This window comes from Coregonus lavaretus (assembly GCF_964263955.1).
Source record: "Coregonus lavaretus genome assembly, chromosome: 14".
In the NCBI taxonomy this organism is placed as follows: Eukaryota; Metazoa; Chordata; class Actinopteri; order Salmoniformes; family Salmonidae; genus Coregonus; species Coregonus lavaretus.
The window spans coordinates 48627821-48646357 of NC_140001.1; the positions used below are offsets into that span (position 1 = coordinate 48627821).

Here is an 18537-nt window from a genome sequence, read left to right on the forward strand (position 1 = left end):
CACAGTGATACAAGCTCAGCTCGTCTGGTCAGGCTGCCCTCTTTAAACCAGACCTCATAATGCTGAGAATTTTCTCAGAATTTTGCCACTTTAGAAGTAATTCTCATCATTTCCTCATCATGTCCTACCTTAGTTCTTATCAGTTCTCATCCAAAGCTACAGTCAGTATATTAAAATATGAATAGAAACTTTCGATGTTGAAATAACCACATACAAACAAGAGCGAAAGAGGAGGAAAGAAAGAGGTGAAGTCAGAGATGGAGGAAGCTCGGGACAGATTTCTCTAGAGCCAATTAAGCGTTGGGAGGAGTCCATTGGCCCTGGTTATCACAATGCTCTTAGTAGTATGATGTTGCACCTAGATGCTGATCTAATTCCAGTTTTGCCCTTCCTCCTCCTAATGGTTAGGATTTGGGCAGGGGTAAACTGATCCTAGATCTGTGTTTAAGGTAATCTTCTATACCCAGAGCTTATTAGGGTTTAACTCTGATCTGGAAGACACTGGACCCTCTGTGGAAAAGAGTGATTGGGAAATTCACCTTTTCTCGCCAAAATCAACTCCAATCAAAGAAACCCAGTAAGAACACCCCCGGCAGGGTCCGAGAATGTGCAGTTTTATAGCTAATCTCATGCTATTTTACACATTTTGCCATGAGGCTGAGAGAAAATGTTGCTGTTTTAGAGCTCAGGGATTCTTGAAAGTCAGGACAATCTCAACTTTTATCCCATAAATATTTGTCTTAATATTAACCAAATGATAAATATACTGTACATTTTGATAGACCAAAGTATCAGCTATCACACCATGTAAAGGAACAACCAATTATTATTTTTTTCAGAAAATGCAACTAACTGGATTCATGTAAAATCCTTCAGACACCATAAAAGGGATTTAATTTGTAAAATGATTGTCCAATAAGTGTTTAAATGCCTTGATTGTTTAATTCTAACATTATTTTTGTTTTGTTTTATAGCACTATTAAGTGCTTTAGGGCTAAATTAGCATTTTGGCATGCTTTCCAAGATTTAGAACATAAAACAACATTTATGAAGCAAACATTATCCCTTAGGTCTAGCACAGCAAATACTTCAATTGTTTAAGCATACAGTGCATTCGGAAAGTATTCAGGCCCCTTGACTCAGACCCACATGTTGTTACGTTACAGCCTTATTCTAAAATGGATTCAATTATTTTGTTTTTCTCACAATCTACACACAATACCCCATAATGACAAAGCAAAAACAGGTTTTCAGACATTTTAGCAAATTCATAAAATAAAAAAAAACTGAAATATCACATTACTCAGTACTTTGTTGAAGCACCTTTGGCAGCGATTACAACCTCGAGTCTTCTTGGGTATGACGCTACAAGCTTGGCACACCTGTATTTGGGGAGTTTCTCCATTCTTCTCTGCAGATCCTCTCAAGCTCTGTCAGGTTGGATGGGGAGCGTTGCTGCACAGCTATTGTCAGGTCTCTCCAGAGATGTTAGATCGGGTTCAAGTCCGGGCTCTGGCTGGGCCACTCAAGGACATTCAGAGACTTGTCCCGAAGCCACTCCTGCATTGTTTTGGCTGTCTGCTTAGGGTTGTTGTCCTGTTGGAAGGTGAACCTTCGCCCCAGTCTGAAGTCCTGAGCGCTCTGGAGCAGGTTTTCATCAAGGAACTCTCTGTACTTTGCTCCATTCAGCTTTCCCTCGATCCTGACTAGTCTCCCAGTCACTGAATCCTGACTAGTCTCCTAGTCTCCCAGCCACTGAAAAATATCCCCACAGCATGATGCTGCCACCACCAAGTTTTAGAAACATCTCAAGGATGATCAATGGAAACAGGATGCACCTGAGCTCAATTTCTAATCTCATAGCAGTAGTCCCCTGTAGCTCAGCTGGTAGAGCATGGCGCTTGCAACGCCAGGGTTGTGGGTTCATTTCCCACGGGGGGACAGTATGAAAATGTATGCACTCACTAACTGTAAGTCGCTCTGGATAAAAATGTCTGCTAAATGACTAAAATGTTTTAAAAAATAGCAAAGGGTCTGGATGCTTATGTAAATAAGGTATTTCTGTTTATTAATTTTAATACATTTGCAAAAATTTATAAAAAACAGTTTTCTCTTTGTTATCATGGGTTATTGTGTGTAGATTGATGAATAAAAAATAAATATTTAATCAATTTTAGAATAAGGCTGTAACATAACAAAATGTGGTAAAAGGGAAGGGGTCTGAATATTTTCCGAATGTATGTTGCAGAACAGTGATTACAATATTTTTTCTGAATATTGAAAACAATTGATCTAAGGGGGTAAGCCATCAGTGACGGAGTGGTCTTGTTGCACTACATGAGGACCTGAATAATGGGGCCCTTATGGTATAGCTGATCCTGCTCATTCCTTATTAATTTAGGATTTTATACAAATCTGACGGTGTTGGCCAAATCTCCGGACACATCTTTTAGTTTTGAGAGAAATATTATTTAAAGTCACAGAGGGCTATTGCTAGAAACAACATACTGTATGCAAATTTTTCAGTTAATATCCATGATCCAATATCCAGAATTTTAAACACTTCTTTTGGTGAGTTTGAAATTGGGATACTTTGGTCCGGACAAGGGCATTACCATGCATAGAGCCGACATGGAAATTAATAAATATTTTCCCTTATAAAATTCCCCTAAATGTAAATGTTAAGCTCAAATAATGCAACAATATCAATTTGTTCAACTATCAAAATAAAGTTTCCCTGCAAGATAAGGATTGTTCTGACATTCAAGAATCCCTGAGCAAATTTCCTGCTATTCCACACATTTTGCCATGAGGCTCAGATCATTTCCTGTAGTAATAATAATAAAATAAATTCATGGCTTATGACGTGTTCATATGCTATTTGGGGGGCCCAACCCCCTGTGGGGGTGGGTTCCACGCCAGTGAAACAACCGCCACTAGCTATATTCTCAAGACACAAAACTGATGAGCAGTAAGTGTGATTTGTTTGCTGGGGTCAGAGTTGTTGGAATGTGTTCCGAGTCGTGACTTTCCCTGGCAAGAGGGCAAAGGACAAAGGTGGCTTTAGGTCAGTAATTAAGTGCATTTGGTTATTGTGTGGGTGGTGGAATTGCTATGGTGGTGACGGCACAAGCAGCATAGCAGAGACTGTGTGTTATGGTGGTGTGTAGAATGACTGTGTTGGTGGTACAAGCAGTAGAGCAGAGACCACCAGTTAGCTAATTGCCTTGTGAGCCTAGAGAGGTGAAGGGTTGACAGACTTTTGCTGCCCCAGTCTAAGCTCTGTCGTGTGTGTGTGTGTTTGTGAGAGAAGGGGGGCTAACATCCCCTGTTATCTCCCCCTCGGTGCGGGAACCAGTCGACCCAGTCAGCTCCACACTGTCCGTCAGTCTGTCTGTCTGCTTGCCCTTACCCCTTCCAGTGGCTATTTCGGTGGGGTTTTCCCAAAACTGGGAGAGAATTTAAAAAAGGTATGATTCGGTTCAAAAGTGGAGTAGAGTGAAGTTGCCCCTAGTAGAGTGAAGTTGCCTCTAGATGCTGACCTTCCCCCCAATAATGGTTAAGGTTAGGATTTGGTGACGGGGAGCTGATCCTAGATCTGTACTTAGGGGAAACTTCATAATGGAGCTTTCATAAGTATATTATTGGTTATCAGTTAGCCTATACACATCAGTAGTAAACCATTAGAACTCGTTGGGTGAAATTGTGCGATCATAATTTTGTTGCTTGACAGACGATCACACCATTTCAATCAATAAGCTGGTTATTTCAGATTCATAAACTACCTATAAATGAATAAGTCTATTTATCTAACGAAACTAATGTGAAGCACTTCGACTGACATGATGTCCCACAAACCAGGCTGCCTGGGTGGACTTTTAGGAGCACTGCGGCAGAGAGGGTGGGGTTCATGAGTATTTTGGGGTGGTGGTTGGGAGGGAGGAAGGGGGGCAGTGTTTCTGGGAAAGGGGAGCATCAGGTGGGCAGCACTAATGCGGTGGAATGCAGAGATTCCACAGTGGCTTTGTGGAGGGCCCGTGTCACTGAGACAACCCCATAGGACCCTGGGAATCAACGGGACAGGCGGCACTTTGAAAGCCCAGGCATGGTTCTCTCTCTCTCACTCGCTTGCACTGAGGCCTCTTCAAACACACTCTCCTCTCTCTCTCTCTCTCTCTCTCTCTCTCTCTCTCTCTCTCTCTCTCTCTCTCTCTCTCTCGCACTCTCTCTCTCTCTCTCTCTCTCTCTCTCTCTCTCTCTCTCTCGCACTCTCGCTCTCTCGCTCTCTCTCTCTCTCTCTCTCTCTGCGGTGTACCATCAGGAGTGTGGGGTTGAGCATGAGAGAGAAGTGAGAGAGCGAGAGATTGGATCCAGTTATGGTATATTTCGTCTCGTTCTTCACAATTGGCCAGGCTGTATAGATTCCAGGCTTGTGTTTGCTGCTGTGTGTGTAACAGATGTATATCGTACTCTCCTTGCGTTGTGTTTTCTCCTAATAAATCACATCAACCAGTGGTCCCAGTTGAGCATCATTTATTTATGTTGTTAAATACCTGTAGCTCAGCTGGTAGAGCACGGCGCTTGTAACGCCAAGGTAGTGGGTTCGATCCCCGGGACCACCCATGCACAAAAAATTTATGCACGCATGACTGTAAGTCGCTTTGGATAAAAGCGTCTGCTAAATGGCATATTATTATTATTATTATTATTATTAAATGGGAAACAGCACGTTAGTTGTGCAGAGCTTAACGATATTGATGGCTGTCGATGGCAAAATCCCTTGCATCACATTTTCATACTGGGCGAACAAAATACAAAAATACAATACAAAATATAACGTGTAAATACCTGTTGTTAAATGGGAAACAGCACGTTAGTTGTGCAGAGCTTAACGATATTGATGGCTGTCGATGGCAAAATCTGTAGCATGAAGGCAACTGTGTTAGCAGTGGGCTCATGTGACCATTATGTCGGTGTATGCTAGCTAACACACTTATCTACAGCAATCATATGCCAAAGCACATCCCAGAAAGCCCCTCAATCCCTAACAGGTACCATATACCCACACATGTATAAATCAGTAACGTACAGCAACCTTGTACACATTGTAAAATATAAAACAGTATTCAGAACATGACCTACCCCTTGCATCATATTTTCATACTGGGAAGAACTGACGTTCGCGATCTCCCCCTAGCTGCAAGCGGGGCCAATCACAACACGCCTTATTGTCATCAGAGTTGAACCAACCAATAAGAATGCTTGAACATTAAATACACATTTCTTTAGAGGCAAGTGGAAACATAACCAACCCTGTTACATGTGCACCTGCCTCTGTTATACTGGAAACCTATCCATCTCTAATCATATTAGCCTTCTTGAGTGCTTTCAAGTTCAATTCCATTTTGCTGTGACATTTTACTGTGTGTGAGTGGTGTCTGTTTGCGCTTGCTCACGTGTCTGTGCCTCTGTCTGTCTGTTTGTCTGCCTGTCTGTCTGTGTGTTTTATTTATGAGGCTTGTTTGACCTATTTTACTTCAGTCATCTGTGTGTCTAGCTCTGTCCCTGATTGCAAATGGAGACTGGGGAGCTTTGATCAGATCAGCCATCTCCCTAATAGAGCTCCACCCTCACTCTAAAGGTGTAAATCGCCACTTTAACGTGGAGCCTTGATTGCTGCCAGGTCTAGGGCACTGGGAGGGATGTGTCGGGCTCTTTCTCAGTTCACCTTTCCTCGATTCCTTGGGTACTCTATCCTTGCCTCCTTCTCAAAATGTATTAGAGGGAAAAGACATTGAGACATTGGATTGAGACATTGGATCTTTTCATTCAATATGCTTTGAAAAGGAGGCAAGGAGAGAGGACACACATTGAGAAAGAGTCTGTAATTACTTCTGGTGATCTGGGGAGCGGCTTGATTAAGTGCAGTTGATTGATGTGCGTGTGTGCGCTGTTTGTGTGCGCATCATGTTTGCGTGATCATTCATTCACGCATCTATAGCCCTGTGTGTCTGCCCTGAGTGTGGGTTCATATAATGTGTGTGACCCAATATACAGATAGCCATGCGGTTATAGCCTCTTGACATTGCCAAAGCCCTGCATGTCAACCCCTCCAGATGAATAGGTCATAGATTAGGAGTGGTTTAGAAGTGCTCTCTGTGTACCGCTGGGATTCAGATTCATACGTAATGTGGGATCAGCCTGTATGTCACGCTAGTAAAGTAAAGAAGCGCTCTTTTCATGCCCATGAAGTCGTTTTTTCCAGACTGTCATCATACACCATGCCACTATTTCTCTTTTCTCTCTCTCTCAAGTCTATGGACTGTATCTGAATGTGTGATCATACAGAGAATGAGAGCATGAATGTCAGTTTTACACTTTGTGATCTCCAAACGCAAGCAAACCATTTTTTCAACAGTACACATTGCAGACCTTTTTTTAGATATACATTTTTTATTTTGTTCTGTAACATTTGGCATTAGTGAACAAACCCCAGTTCAAAGGAGGTTAATGTAACCCACAGCAGCTGATGCCGATGCCGATGCCAGCTGACTTAAACTGATTTGTTCACACCATACGCCACACTTCCTCTCCCCATACCTGTGTGTATGTGTGTGTTTGTGTGTGTGTCTCTCTCTCTCTCTATCCCTCTCTCTCTCTCTCCCCAGCAGGTATTGACAGTGTGGTTGGTCTATTGGCTTACTGTAACATCTCTCCTCCACTGATCAATCACCCCCTCTCTCTCTCTCCCCAGTAGCCATTGACTGTGTGGTGGGGCCGTGGGGTCCGTGGTCCCCCTGTACCTCACCGTGTGGGGTGGGGAGCACTGAGAGGAGTCGCCTAGTAACCATACCTCCTAGAAATGGAGGCACACCCTGCCCAGACCTCAAACAACGCCGGGGATGCTTCGGACACAATGCCATATGCATCTCCGCTAAAGGTGTGTGTGTGTGAAGTCCTCACAAGGATAGTAAAACAAGTGGGGACATTTCACCGGTCCCACAAGGAAAAAGGCTATGTTAGGGTTAGGTATAGGGGTTTGGGTTTGGGGTTGAGGTTGAGGTTGAGGTTAGGGTTAAGGTTAGGGTTAGGTTACGGGTTAGGGCTAGGTTTAGTTTTAGGGGTTAAGGAAAATAAGATTTTGAATGGGAATACATTTTTTGGTCCCCACAAGGATAGTAAAACAAATGAGTGTGTCCAAGTCTGTACAGTTTCTATGTGTTATGTAAAACACTGTCCACTCTTAAACTTACTCAATTTGATATTAAAATCTTAATATTCACAGAGGAATATTCTGATGGCAGTTTGTCCATCAGCACAATGGTAACAAACATTAGAATACAGCTGCTCCTATTCAAACCTTATCTTCAACAGCTGTGGTTTGTCTGACCTACAGTATGTGGCACATCCCAGAGCAGAATCTCTTTCCCCATAGTATAACTTCAAACTCCAGATAAAGAGTACTCCGAACTTCATTATTAAAGCAGCTTGTCTCGGTGTAAAAGCATGGACATTTCTTCAAGGTTTTTGGAATTGATGTCTTAAGGTGTGTATGTGTGTCTGCCTGCGTGTGAGTGTGTGCGTATGCGTGTGTGTGTGTTACATTGTTGTCACTCTTTCCTTTCAGAGGTGGCCAAAATCCTGCCTGACTCGTTCAAGAGGAACTTTAAGGACCCCTGGAGACGACCACACATGCTGATGAAGGAAGAGAAGCCCAGGTAGGATGCCTAATGGCAAAAACACAATAACAACAAATTACTACTGAACTCCAATTTCTCTGTAGCATGGTCAGTGACAGACATGGGACCACCAATCTCATGTCCTCAAATTTGCCCTACCATGGGTCTAACTCAGGAGTATTCAAATCTGAGCCTCTAAGAAAACCAGCCTCTACTGCTGGTTTTCTGTTCAACCTGTCCTAGGTCTAAAGCATTCCTTGATTAGAGGGGAAGAATGAAAATCAGCAGTGGAACTAGGTCCAGATTAGAATTTGCCTGTCAGTCAGTCAGTCAGTTACCTGTTCTCCTGGCAGGATACCTAGAGTAAATATAAGGTTTATTTGAAGCTTTGTTGGCAAAACTTTTGATGCCAGTGGAACACTTCACAAAATTATCTTTCTGGTATCAATTTGTCTCCTTTTCCGTTTTGACTATCTTTCAAAAGTCCTCTTTAAGAACAACCCTGGACTCCAAAAGATTATGGAGAGACTCAGCCAAGGTCTCCTTGACACGCAAAACCAACCAATGCTTGAAATTGCTTTGACTGCAGAAGAGAGACCTTGTCATTTAATATTTGCTTGATGAGCTGACCTCAACTGTTACAGTACTATGCGTCATCTCGGATCTAAGCTGATTGTTCCAGTGTTCCAGTGTTGAGCCTATCGTCAATCACACACCAGGGAACACAAATCAAGGGCCGTTTCCTGAGACTGCTGCCTTTTACTCAGATGAAAGTGAAACAATGGGTGTGACCAGAGTTGGACTGCATTCACATCTGGGCCTGTATGCATAAAAATATTGCTAAAATGACTTACTAAGGAGTTTCACTTAAGAATAGTTTCATAAAGGTGCTCAGACCAAATTTGATCAAATAAATTCTCAGCTTAGAGAATGGGTTGACCCCGTTGCCCTTAGTAGTCCTCTCCACCACTCTTAAACCCCTTTCAAACAAGGACAAAAAGCCGCCAACTTTACCATGCCGACAACTTTTTTCCACCTTTTCTCTATATCTGAAAGGTATTGCCAGTAACAAAGTCTGTACTTTTATTTCCACCAACTGAGGTAGTCATGAATGTGGTAATATGTTTAAAAGTCCTGCCAATGCCTCAGTATAACCTGAGACCTAGCAATTCATTTTTGTCCTCTCTAGTGAACATCAGTTCTTGGTCCGTATCTCTGAGGTCATACAAGCCACTTTATTAAGTCCTGTTGTCCCTTTGAGAGGACATTCTGGGCTTTCCAATGATATCACATGTGGGGGTGTGACCTTGTCAACTTTATCTTACTGGTTCTTAAAAAATGGCTGCCGTTAAAAATTTGCACATTTTATGGACATTTGAAAAGAAGTGTGTGTAATTATTCATTATAATTTTTGTGAGTTTGATATTAAAATTGTTTCTAGTAAGTAAATGTCTCAGGAATAATAAGTGAGTTGTCAGGACTGTGTAATAATGTATTTTTTGAAACGAGCACCTTATAAACTGCACACGCACCAATAGAACAGGGGGCAAACATTTGGGTTGTAGCGCTGTTTAAACTAACACTTCAAAGGCCACATGGGAATTCTACTAAGCTATTTGGAATTGTTTTAAGAAGGTCATACCAAGGATAATTTTGCTATTTGATTTTGAATTTTAAGACCCCTTGAAGTATAAAGAAATATATCAAAAAATTGTATTTGGCCTTAGTGCTATTCGCCCATACAAACGCATTGAATAACAGATTCACTACATGGAACAACAGATAGTCAACTGGTACCAGGGGACCTTCAGACGAGTCTTGTTAGGCCTTTGGGCGTCCTGGACCAAAACAACCGACATGTGTGTGAGAGTGAGAGTCTCACCTTTCCACAGAGGGGTTAGTGAGTATCCCAAACTGTTCGGACGCTACAGACAGAAGTTGCCAGATCGGCTGTACCGATCGTAGAGCAAAACGGAGAACACGATAGTGTTCGTGAGAGTCTCATCTTTCCATAGAGGGGTCTGACGCTACAGATGATTTTGTGAGAAGACCGATTTTCAGGATGTCTCATGGTCTGACAAACTCTGTCAACTTTTACTGCAAATGCGGAAGTGCGACATAGGCGAATGCGGTGGATTGAGACGCAACCAATGCAAAAAAACAGATATCTCTAGCTTAAACTGACAGATTTTTATGGGGATTTTTTTTATATACTAGATAAATGTAATGTAATTTCACCCTTTCAATCTGGCTTTAGACCCAACCATTCTAATGAAACTTACTAATGATAGACATTTTTCATCTGACCAAGGCAAACTAACTGGTGCCATCTTTATGGATTTATCAAAACCATTTGATTTAGTTGATATTTCTATCTTACTAGGAAAACTTAAAAACATTGGTTTCACTAACAGATCAATAAACTCTATATTAATAAATTAATGAACTCCTTCAAGACTGTTGGAAAAGCATTCCAGGTGAAGCTGGTTGAGAGAATGCCAAGAGTGTGCAAAGCTGTCATCAAGGCAAGGGTGGCTACTTTGAAGAATCTCAATTATAAAATATATTTGGACTTGTTTAACACTTTTTTGGTTACTACATTATTCCATGTGTGTTATTTCATAGTTTTGATGTCTTCACTATTATTCTACAATGTAGAAAATAGTAAAAATAAAGAAAAACCCTGGAATGAGTAGGTGTGTCCAAACTTTTGACTGGTACTGTATGTATATATATATATGTTTTATTAGTTGTATTAGAAGTTGTAGCAGTAGTTTTTATTAATTGTAGGCCTATTAGTAGTTGTACAACAACTTTTTTATGCTGTTAATGTAAGTTTTGTAATTATTTCATTGTTATTATTATTATTAGACAGAAGTTGCCATATTATTATTGTTACTAAGTATTGTTTGTTTGTTTTTAATATTTTAATTTGGACACTCAAAAATGCAAGATCAGCGTCTAGGGGCAACTTCACCCTACACCTATTGGGCCTGGTTCTGAGAGCAGCGGATAGAGACTGGTTCTCTGTGTAATCTCTAGGTCCAGCTGTGTGATTTGACATGGAGAATGAGCCTGTGGGTGACCCTCTCTTAATTCAATGAACTATGTTGGCATGATAAGTCCTTATTTTAACAGAATAACCTATTAAATGGATCTCTCTCTCCCCCCCCCCATGTGTAGTTACTGTGTGTACCTGCGTGTGAAGCAGGCCAGTGCAGCGTGCAGACTCAACCTCTGGAGTGCCCAGCTGGTCAGAGAGAGACTGGTCTGCTCTGAGTGCCAGAGTGAAGCCATGGCAACAACAGACCACTGCGGTGGAGATGGACTACAGAGCACTAGGTGAGTCTCACACACGCACACACGCACACACACACATACACACACACACACACACACACACACACACACACACACACACACACACACACACACACACACACACACACACACACACACACAGTCTTGTATAACAAACTTTGTGGGGACACACAATTCAGTCCCATTCAAAATCCTATTTTCCCTAACCTCTAACCCTAACCCATACCCTTACCCTAACCCTAGACCTAACCCCAACCTTATCCCGAAAACCTAACCTTAACCCTAAACCTAAACCTAATCCTAGCTCCTAACCCTAAAACGAACCCTAGCTCCTAACCCTAACCCTAAACCTAATTATAACCCTAACACTAATTCTAACCTTAACCCTAAAACCCCTAGAAATAGCATTTGACCTTGTGGGGACTAACTAAATGTCCCCAGTTGAGCAAGTTTTTGTTTGTTTACTATTCTTGTGGGGACTTATGGTCACACAAGAACACATCCACACACACACACACACACACACACACACACACACACACAGACACAAAAGGGGTTGAATGTGTGATCCAAATGCGGAGCTGAGACCCAATAACTTTAGCCTATTTGAATGATCTAATAATTGTTAATTTTCCACAGCCAATAGTTGACCTATTCAGTTGTTCAGCCTTTTGCAAGTGCCGCACAGGGAGAGAAATATGCATCTCCAGTCATTGTAGCCTACAACATTCTAAATGCAGTCACGGGAAAACACACCTTTGAAAGCAGTTTTAAAGCCACTGTTAAAAAGAGGATCACTGAGCGTTTCTATTGTTACTAGCCTAAAATAAAAAAATTAGTCAAATGTATCATTTTTGAACCTGAGTTTTTAGCAGCATGGTCAGCGGGTGCCAATGGTGTTCAATGTAAAGGGAAGACTGGGGCTAAATGTAACACAGGTCAGGTGTAACAGGTAGGCCTACATTATATTCACAGTACATGATCCTTGGTTGGCTTAGTCAGCAATATGTTGCTATAACTAGCAACAAGATAACCTAATGTTTAGACTTTAGAGTTTGTGTTTTAGCTAATTATTGGCCCTAATGGCCATTCTGGCTCCGCCTTACTGGTCATGTTTTTGCAATGTTATTCATTTATATCTAGTGAATCTCACTCTGAAGAAACTGATCAGAGATCTGTTTGTTTCCAGAACATTCTGGACGGCAGCGTCGGTCCCAGGTTGTCACGGCTCCTGGGTGAGGGAGTCTTCTTCTGAAGATTGCCGGTGTCCCCCCTACTCAGTCCTGTTTGTGTGACCCGCCACCGCCACTCACAGGGACATGGGCAAGATTGAAATTCTCCTCATATCCTTCTAAAAACCAATTGGATGAGAAGGTCCCTCCCCTCTGACCTTCTCCTTTAAAAGGTTTTGAGAAGGAGGAGAGGAGAGAGGACGCGAGGTGTATGCAATTGAGATCTTCCCATGGTAGCTCCCAACAGCTCCAGCTCAGCCAACCCGGACCCCTTCACTTCAGGCTATGGGAGGGGGACTCTAGGAGATCAGCAGTGTCCTGCCACTTTTCACTCTCACCTCATTTACTGTATACACTCTTTCTAATAAGCACTCAGAAACACACACACATATACCTATGTGCTACTACTACAGCCACAATAATTGTTACTTTTTTTCTCCTCCAAAGCACAACAATGTCTATATGCCTTTTTACCTCTGAAACTTTGCTATCTACCTCCATAAATGCAACTGCATTTGATTATGCATAATGTATAAATATATTATTTTCTTTTATACATTTTCTACCTTTTTATGTTTGTGTGTGTACTTTATGTGTGTCTACATGCTTTTTTGTGGCCCCACCAGACAACACACATTTCTTGGGGGCCACAACCCAGTCTTAAGCAATTCTCAAAGGAATAATCACTCCAGCTCCCCAGTGAGTTCAGGGTCCCTTCTAGCTCTGGTCCAGGTCTTTAGTGCGCCTTCCTCTACTAACAGAGGCAAATTGTTGTTGTCTTCAAGCAATGGGACCAGAGCTAGGTCCCTTACAACCCACCGTTTGGTGTAGCCCAACTGTTTCTGCCATTCAACAATAATGCACTGTCGCCTTCCCTTTACAGGCAATACAATGACCAGTTTGCTAAAGCTGAAACAGAATGGCGGCAAGGTTAGAAACACAGCTCTACCCAAAGTGTAACCCTGACTGGGACATAATAATTTTATCCTTCAACATTAGTCTCTCATAGTCATGTCCCCACGGTCACTATTTTTTTATTGTTTTCTATACACAACTAAAAATCAAGCGTTTAACAATGATTATCATAGTATCATATCATTTAATTTTCCTCCACTCCATGGTCAGTGCAGTTGGTCCCAGCAGACCTCTTTTGTATGTTGCAATTCTCTAATTTGCTCCTTTCCCTATGCCCTCTTTGACCTGCTCTCATGATAAACACACTGGTAAAATGAGGTGTAAGGCTATGCTGATAACTCCACCTAGCCTTCTAAGGGACTATAAAGACTTTCCTATGTTGATTATTTAATCCTCCTCGATCTGAAGGTGAGTCAGCAAGTGCAGAAAAAGGGGAATAGATCAGGCTAGAGTGAACATATTTGGTTACATCATCATAACTGGTGAGCAAGTACAGTACATGAGCTATTTGAACTTAATTTAGGGTTAGGGCTTTAAAGATTAATATCACATTTGTGATGAGAACATCACACTGCCATCATTTCTCTTATTGCTCATCAATCGGACTCAGGCCATGGGTTTTTCCCACCTCCGATGCTCTCAGATAGACAGATGTGTCCTTTTGAACTCCTCATCTTCTCCTCCGTTCCTCGCTCCACTCCTCCTCTCCTCAAGCTGCGACCGTCTTTAACAGGTATCACAGATGAATCATGTTAGTCCACATTCCAGACCAGAGAGCTACGGTCAGTCAGTCCACCCACTCCCCCACCTTTGGCTCTGTTTGGAAAACAAATCCTCTCTTCCTCTCTTCCTCCCTTCCTCCCCTTCCTTGAAGTAAGCACATAGATCTGGGTCTATGTTCATAAAGCGCCTCAGTAAGAGTGCTGATCTAGGATCAGGTCCCCCCTGTTCATGTAATATTATTCATTATAATCTAAAACACAAAACTGATCCTAGAGCAGCATTCCTACTTTGAGACGTTTTATGAAAACGAATGACAAAGTTTAACTGGTGACTAACCTTGCTTTCACCCACTCAATTGCATCGCAGATCAATGATTACAAGGAAGCGAGAAGACAGATATGGTTTCATAATATTTTAACAGAATCTTTCGCTGTGGACCTAACCCCTTCTGTATGTCCTCTGTATCTGTAAATGTTTATTTATTTTTAAAGAACTGATCATAGTAGTGCAGCGCCGCATTCTCTTGTACACTGTCCATCGGAAAATAAACAAATATCCTGACTTAATGCTCTCTCCTGCATCATCTCTTTTTGATTTTAGCTTCCATGGATTCAAACTGGACTCACATTTCTTACTTGTCACTAATCTTGCTATGGAATCTGTTTCACATGTCCACATCATGGTTGTGGAAGCAAGGGTTACATTGGGAATTTTTACAATAGGCATGGAAACTGTCCCCTAAATTGAATGCATTTTCATGATCTTGTCAAATTCCTACTGTATCTGGTCCTCAATGTCCCATCCTAATGTGGTGGTCCGTTGGAGCCTATTCTCCTGAAGCACTGATTTATAACCTATTTTATTTCCTCCATATTGTTTTCTTCGGGCCAAAGCCATTTCAGCAGGTCACTGCCTCCCTGTGTCTCGCGTCCCATTTGGCGCCCTATTCCCTACATAGTGCACTACTTTTGACCAGTGCCAATAGGGAACGGGGGTGCCATTTGGGACGCAGACACATATCTCTGTTGCCTTACCATCCCGTGACTGCTTCACTCCCTAACAAAAAAATAGATATCATCAAAGCGGCACCATTAACATTGTTTTCCTGCTCCCTCCTAGCAATTACTTCTGGGAACACAGCATGGCTGTTTTCTATCCCACTTAAGTCTATCCCTAACCTTCCACCAGACCAGGTACTTAGCCCTTTTCATGCATCAATTACAGCTAAAAGGAGGGTTCAAGTCATACACACACATATGACTTGGACCCTTTTCTAGCGTTCTTGAAATTCTCGGTAGAGCAAAATGGACAATTGCGGCATGACTACGGTGTGTCAGGGACAACTGGATGATAATGGTGTTGCTGGTATGTTGTTGGTATGTTGTTTTGGAGCTTGCTGATGTAACTTTGGGAGCAGAGTGAAGAGGTGCAGATTAATTCCCCCGTCTATGTCCCAAATCACATTGTATTTACTAACAGCTTTTAACTAAATTAAAGTGCATTCAAACCCTTAAAAGGTGAGCAATGGTGACCGTGACAGGAGGAAACTCCTTGAAATGGATGAAACCTTAAGAGGAACCAGACTCTCTGTTACAGGACAATCAATAGTCATAGTTTAGTGTTAATGTTGTGTGACATGGCGATCCCTCTCAAAGAGACACAGTGACACCAGAGGAATGTCAACACCAAATGAGGACGCAAAGCTCTGTCCACATGGGGTGTGCCCGTACACGTTGCCTTTTCAAATGGGTACATGTGAATAGTTCCAAATGTCTCCTCACCACTTTACCTCAACTGCACAGATTTGGATAAAAATGGTTTAAGTCGATTCAATGTATCTTGCAAATCTGCATTTTTCTTTATAGTTCTTTCACTTCATGTGCAGAGAAGATGAAGAGAGGAAAATGCTTTGGATTATTCTACACTCTGGGTGGTGGCCTGAATCATTGATTGCATCACAAATGGAACCCTATTCCCTATAGTGCACTACTTTTGACCAGAGCCCTATGGGTCCTGGTCAAAGGTAATGCACTGCATTGGGAATAGGGTACCATTTGGGATTCAGCCATGTTCTGGTTTGGGATTGTGTGTGGTCTCCTGTTTATACAGGAGATCGACCTTACCCAAAAATGTGAATGTTCTTTACAACGTTCTTTTATCCCATCTGATCACATAATTGGTAAGAGATATTTTTTATTATCTTTCGTGTGATAACACTTAACACACAAGCACACACACACATGGGATTTGTAGTCATACTTAGTGCCTTCAGAAGCTATTCACACATCTTGACTTTTTCCACATTTTGTTGTGTTACAGCCTGAATTTAAAATGGATTAAAATCAATGGCCCCATAATGTCAAAGTGGAATTAGTTTTTTCATTTCTTTTTTCGAAATGAATACAAAATGAAAAGCTGAAATGTCTTGAGTATATAAGTATTCAACCCCTTTGTTATGGCAAGCCTAAATAAGTTCAGGAGTAAAAAATTGCTTAACAAGTCACATAATATATTGCATGGACTCACTCTGAGTGCAATAATAGTGTTTAACATGATTTTTGAATGACTACCTCATCTCTGTACCCCACACATACAATTATCTGTAAGGTCCCTCAGTCGAACAGTGAATTTCAAACACAGATTCAACCACAAAGACCAGGGAGGTTTTCCAATGCCTCGCAAAGAAGGACACCTATTGGTAAAAAAAAGAAAGCAGACATTGAATATCCCTTTGAGCATAGTGAAGTTATTATACTTTGGATGGTGTATCAATACACCCAGTCACTACAAAGATACAGCCGTCCTTCCTAACTCAGTTGTCGGAGAGGAAGGAAACCGCTCAGGGGTTTCACAATGATGCCAATGGTGACTTTAAAACAGTTACAGAATGTAATGGCTGTGATAGGAGAAAACTGAGGATGGATCAACAACATTGTAGTTACTCCACAATACTAACCAAATTGACAGAGTGAAAATTATTCCAAAACATGCATCCTGTTTGCAAGGCACTAAAGTAATATTGCAAAGAAATGTGGCAAAGCAATTCACTTTTTGTCCTGAATACAAAGACTTATGCTTGGGGCAAATCCAAAACAACACATTACCTAGTACCACTCTCCATATTTTCAAGCATAGTGGTGGCTTCATCATGTTATGGGTATGCTTGTAATCGTAAAGGACTGGGGAGATTTTCAGGATAAAAAAGAAACAGAATGGAGCTAAGCACAGGCAAAATCCTAGAGGAAAACCTGATTCAGTCTGCTTTCCACCAGACACTGGGAGATTAATTCACCTTTCAGCAGGACAGCAACCTAAAACACAAGGCCAAATCTACACTGGAGTTGCTTACATTACATTACATTACATTTAGAAGAGAGTGAATGTTCCTGAGTGGCCGACATAAATCTGCTTGAAAATCTATGGCAAGACTTTAAAATGGTTGTCTAGCAATGATCAACAACCAATTTGACAGAGCTTGAATAATTTAGAAAATAGTAATGGGCAACCAGGTGTGCAAAGCTCTTAGATACTTACCCAGAAAGACGCAGAGCTGTAATCACTGCCAATGGTGATTCTAACATGTATTGACTCAGGGGTGTGAATACTTATGTAAATTAGATATTTCTGTATTTCATTTTCAATAACTTTGTAAACATTTCTAAAAAAACATGTTTTCACTTTGTCATTATGGGGTATTGTGTGTAGATGGGTGAGACACATTTTTCATTTTTTATCCATTGTGAATTCAGGCTGTAACACAACAAAATGTGGAATAAGTCAAGGGATATGAATACTTTCTGAAGGCACTGTATGTAGCAGGTTTCTCACAGTCCTATGTCGTTTTCAGTTCACAGACACTTGAATGTCAGCTCCTCACTCCCCATTTCCATCATCCCACTCCCCCTCTCACCATGTCACTCTCCTCCCATCCCCGCCCTCCCTGGCGCTCCCCCACTACCTGCCACGCCCCCCTCCCCCTCAGTAACTACTACTCCCCTCTCCAAACTCTCTACTGTCAGCACAACTCTTTATTTTCTCTAGCTAACTACAACAGTGGCAATAGAGTGCTACCTGTCAGCCTGTCAGTCCGTTCCCTCTGAAGCAAGCCTTACCCCCCCCTGGCAGCCCGGGAGCCCACCAACATATAATACACATTTTGTAGAATGGATCTTCCCATTCAAATCCACATTCCCCCTGGTGGGTGTACCCAGCCGGCGGCCATATGTGGTGTACTAATCATTAGGAATGTTAGTTACTTGATGGTACTGGGCATTTTTTTGTGTGTGTATGTAGAACAAAAGTAACGTTCTACACATGCAACAACGGAAAGTACCATTGCAATTATGCTTCCCAACCAATGAGATCACTGCAGTGTTCCATTTCCATCTAAATATACCACCCCAGAAGATCAAGGACTGGAGGTCGTTGTCCATTCTATCGGTTGTAATTATATGGGCAGGAAGGCCCGTCTCTGGCCCGCTGCCTGATGGGGTCCGACAGCAGTGTGTTCTGGGATTACGCACGCTGAAAAGAGGGGCATTCCAGCGCTAGCGGCCTTTGTCGCAGCACGGCCACTGTTTGCTTTCGACAAGACAGCTGTTCAAAGCACTCACGGCCCCATGGGATTGCGTGGAGAGAAAAAACATGGGGGTGACTTCCGTTGATCT

General features: G+C 41.9%; 1 protein-coding gene across 1 annotated transcript in view; it reads left to right on the top strand.

Moving 5' to 3' along the window:
• Positions 1–12295, top strand: part of LOC311141052 (somatomedin-B and thrombospondin type-1 domain-containing protein) — a gene marked incomplete at both ends in the record, with an annotated part of 38221 nt that extends 25926 nt beyond the window's left edge. The window contains 4 exons of the mRNA XM_084176332.1: positions 6755–6940; positions 7628–7718; positions 10863–11021; positions 12190–12295. Of these exons, the coding sequence (XP_084032458.1) occupies positions 6755–6940; positions 7628–7718; positions 10863–11021; positions 12190–12295 (542 nt within the window). The remainder of the gene's footprint in view (positions 1–6754; positions 6941–7627; positions 7719–10862; positions 11022–12189) is intronic.
• Positions 12296–18537: the final 6242 nt, after the last annotated feature.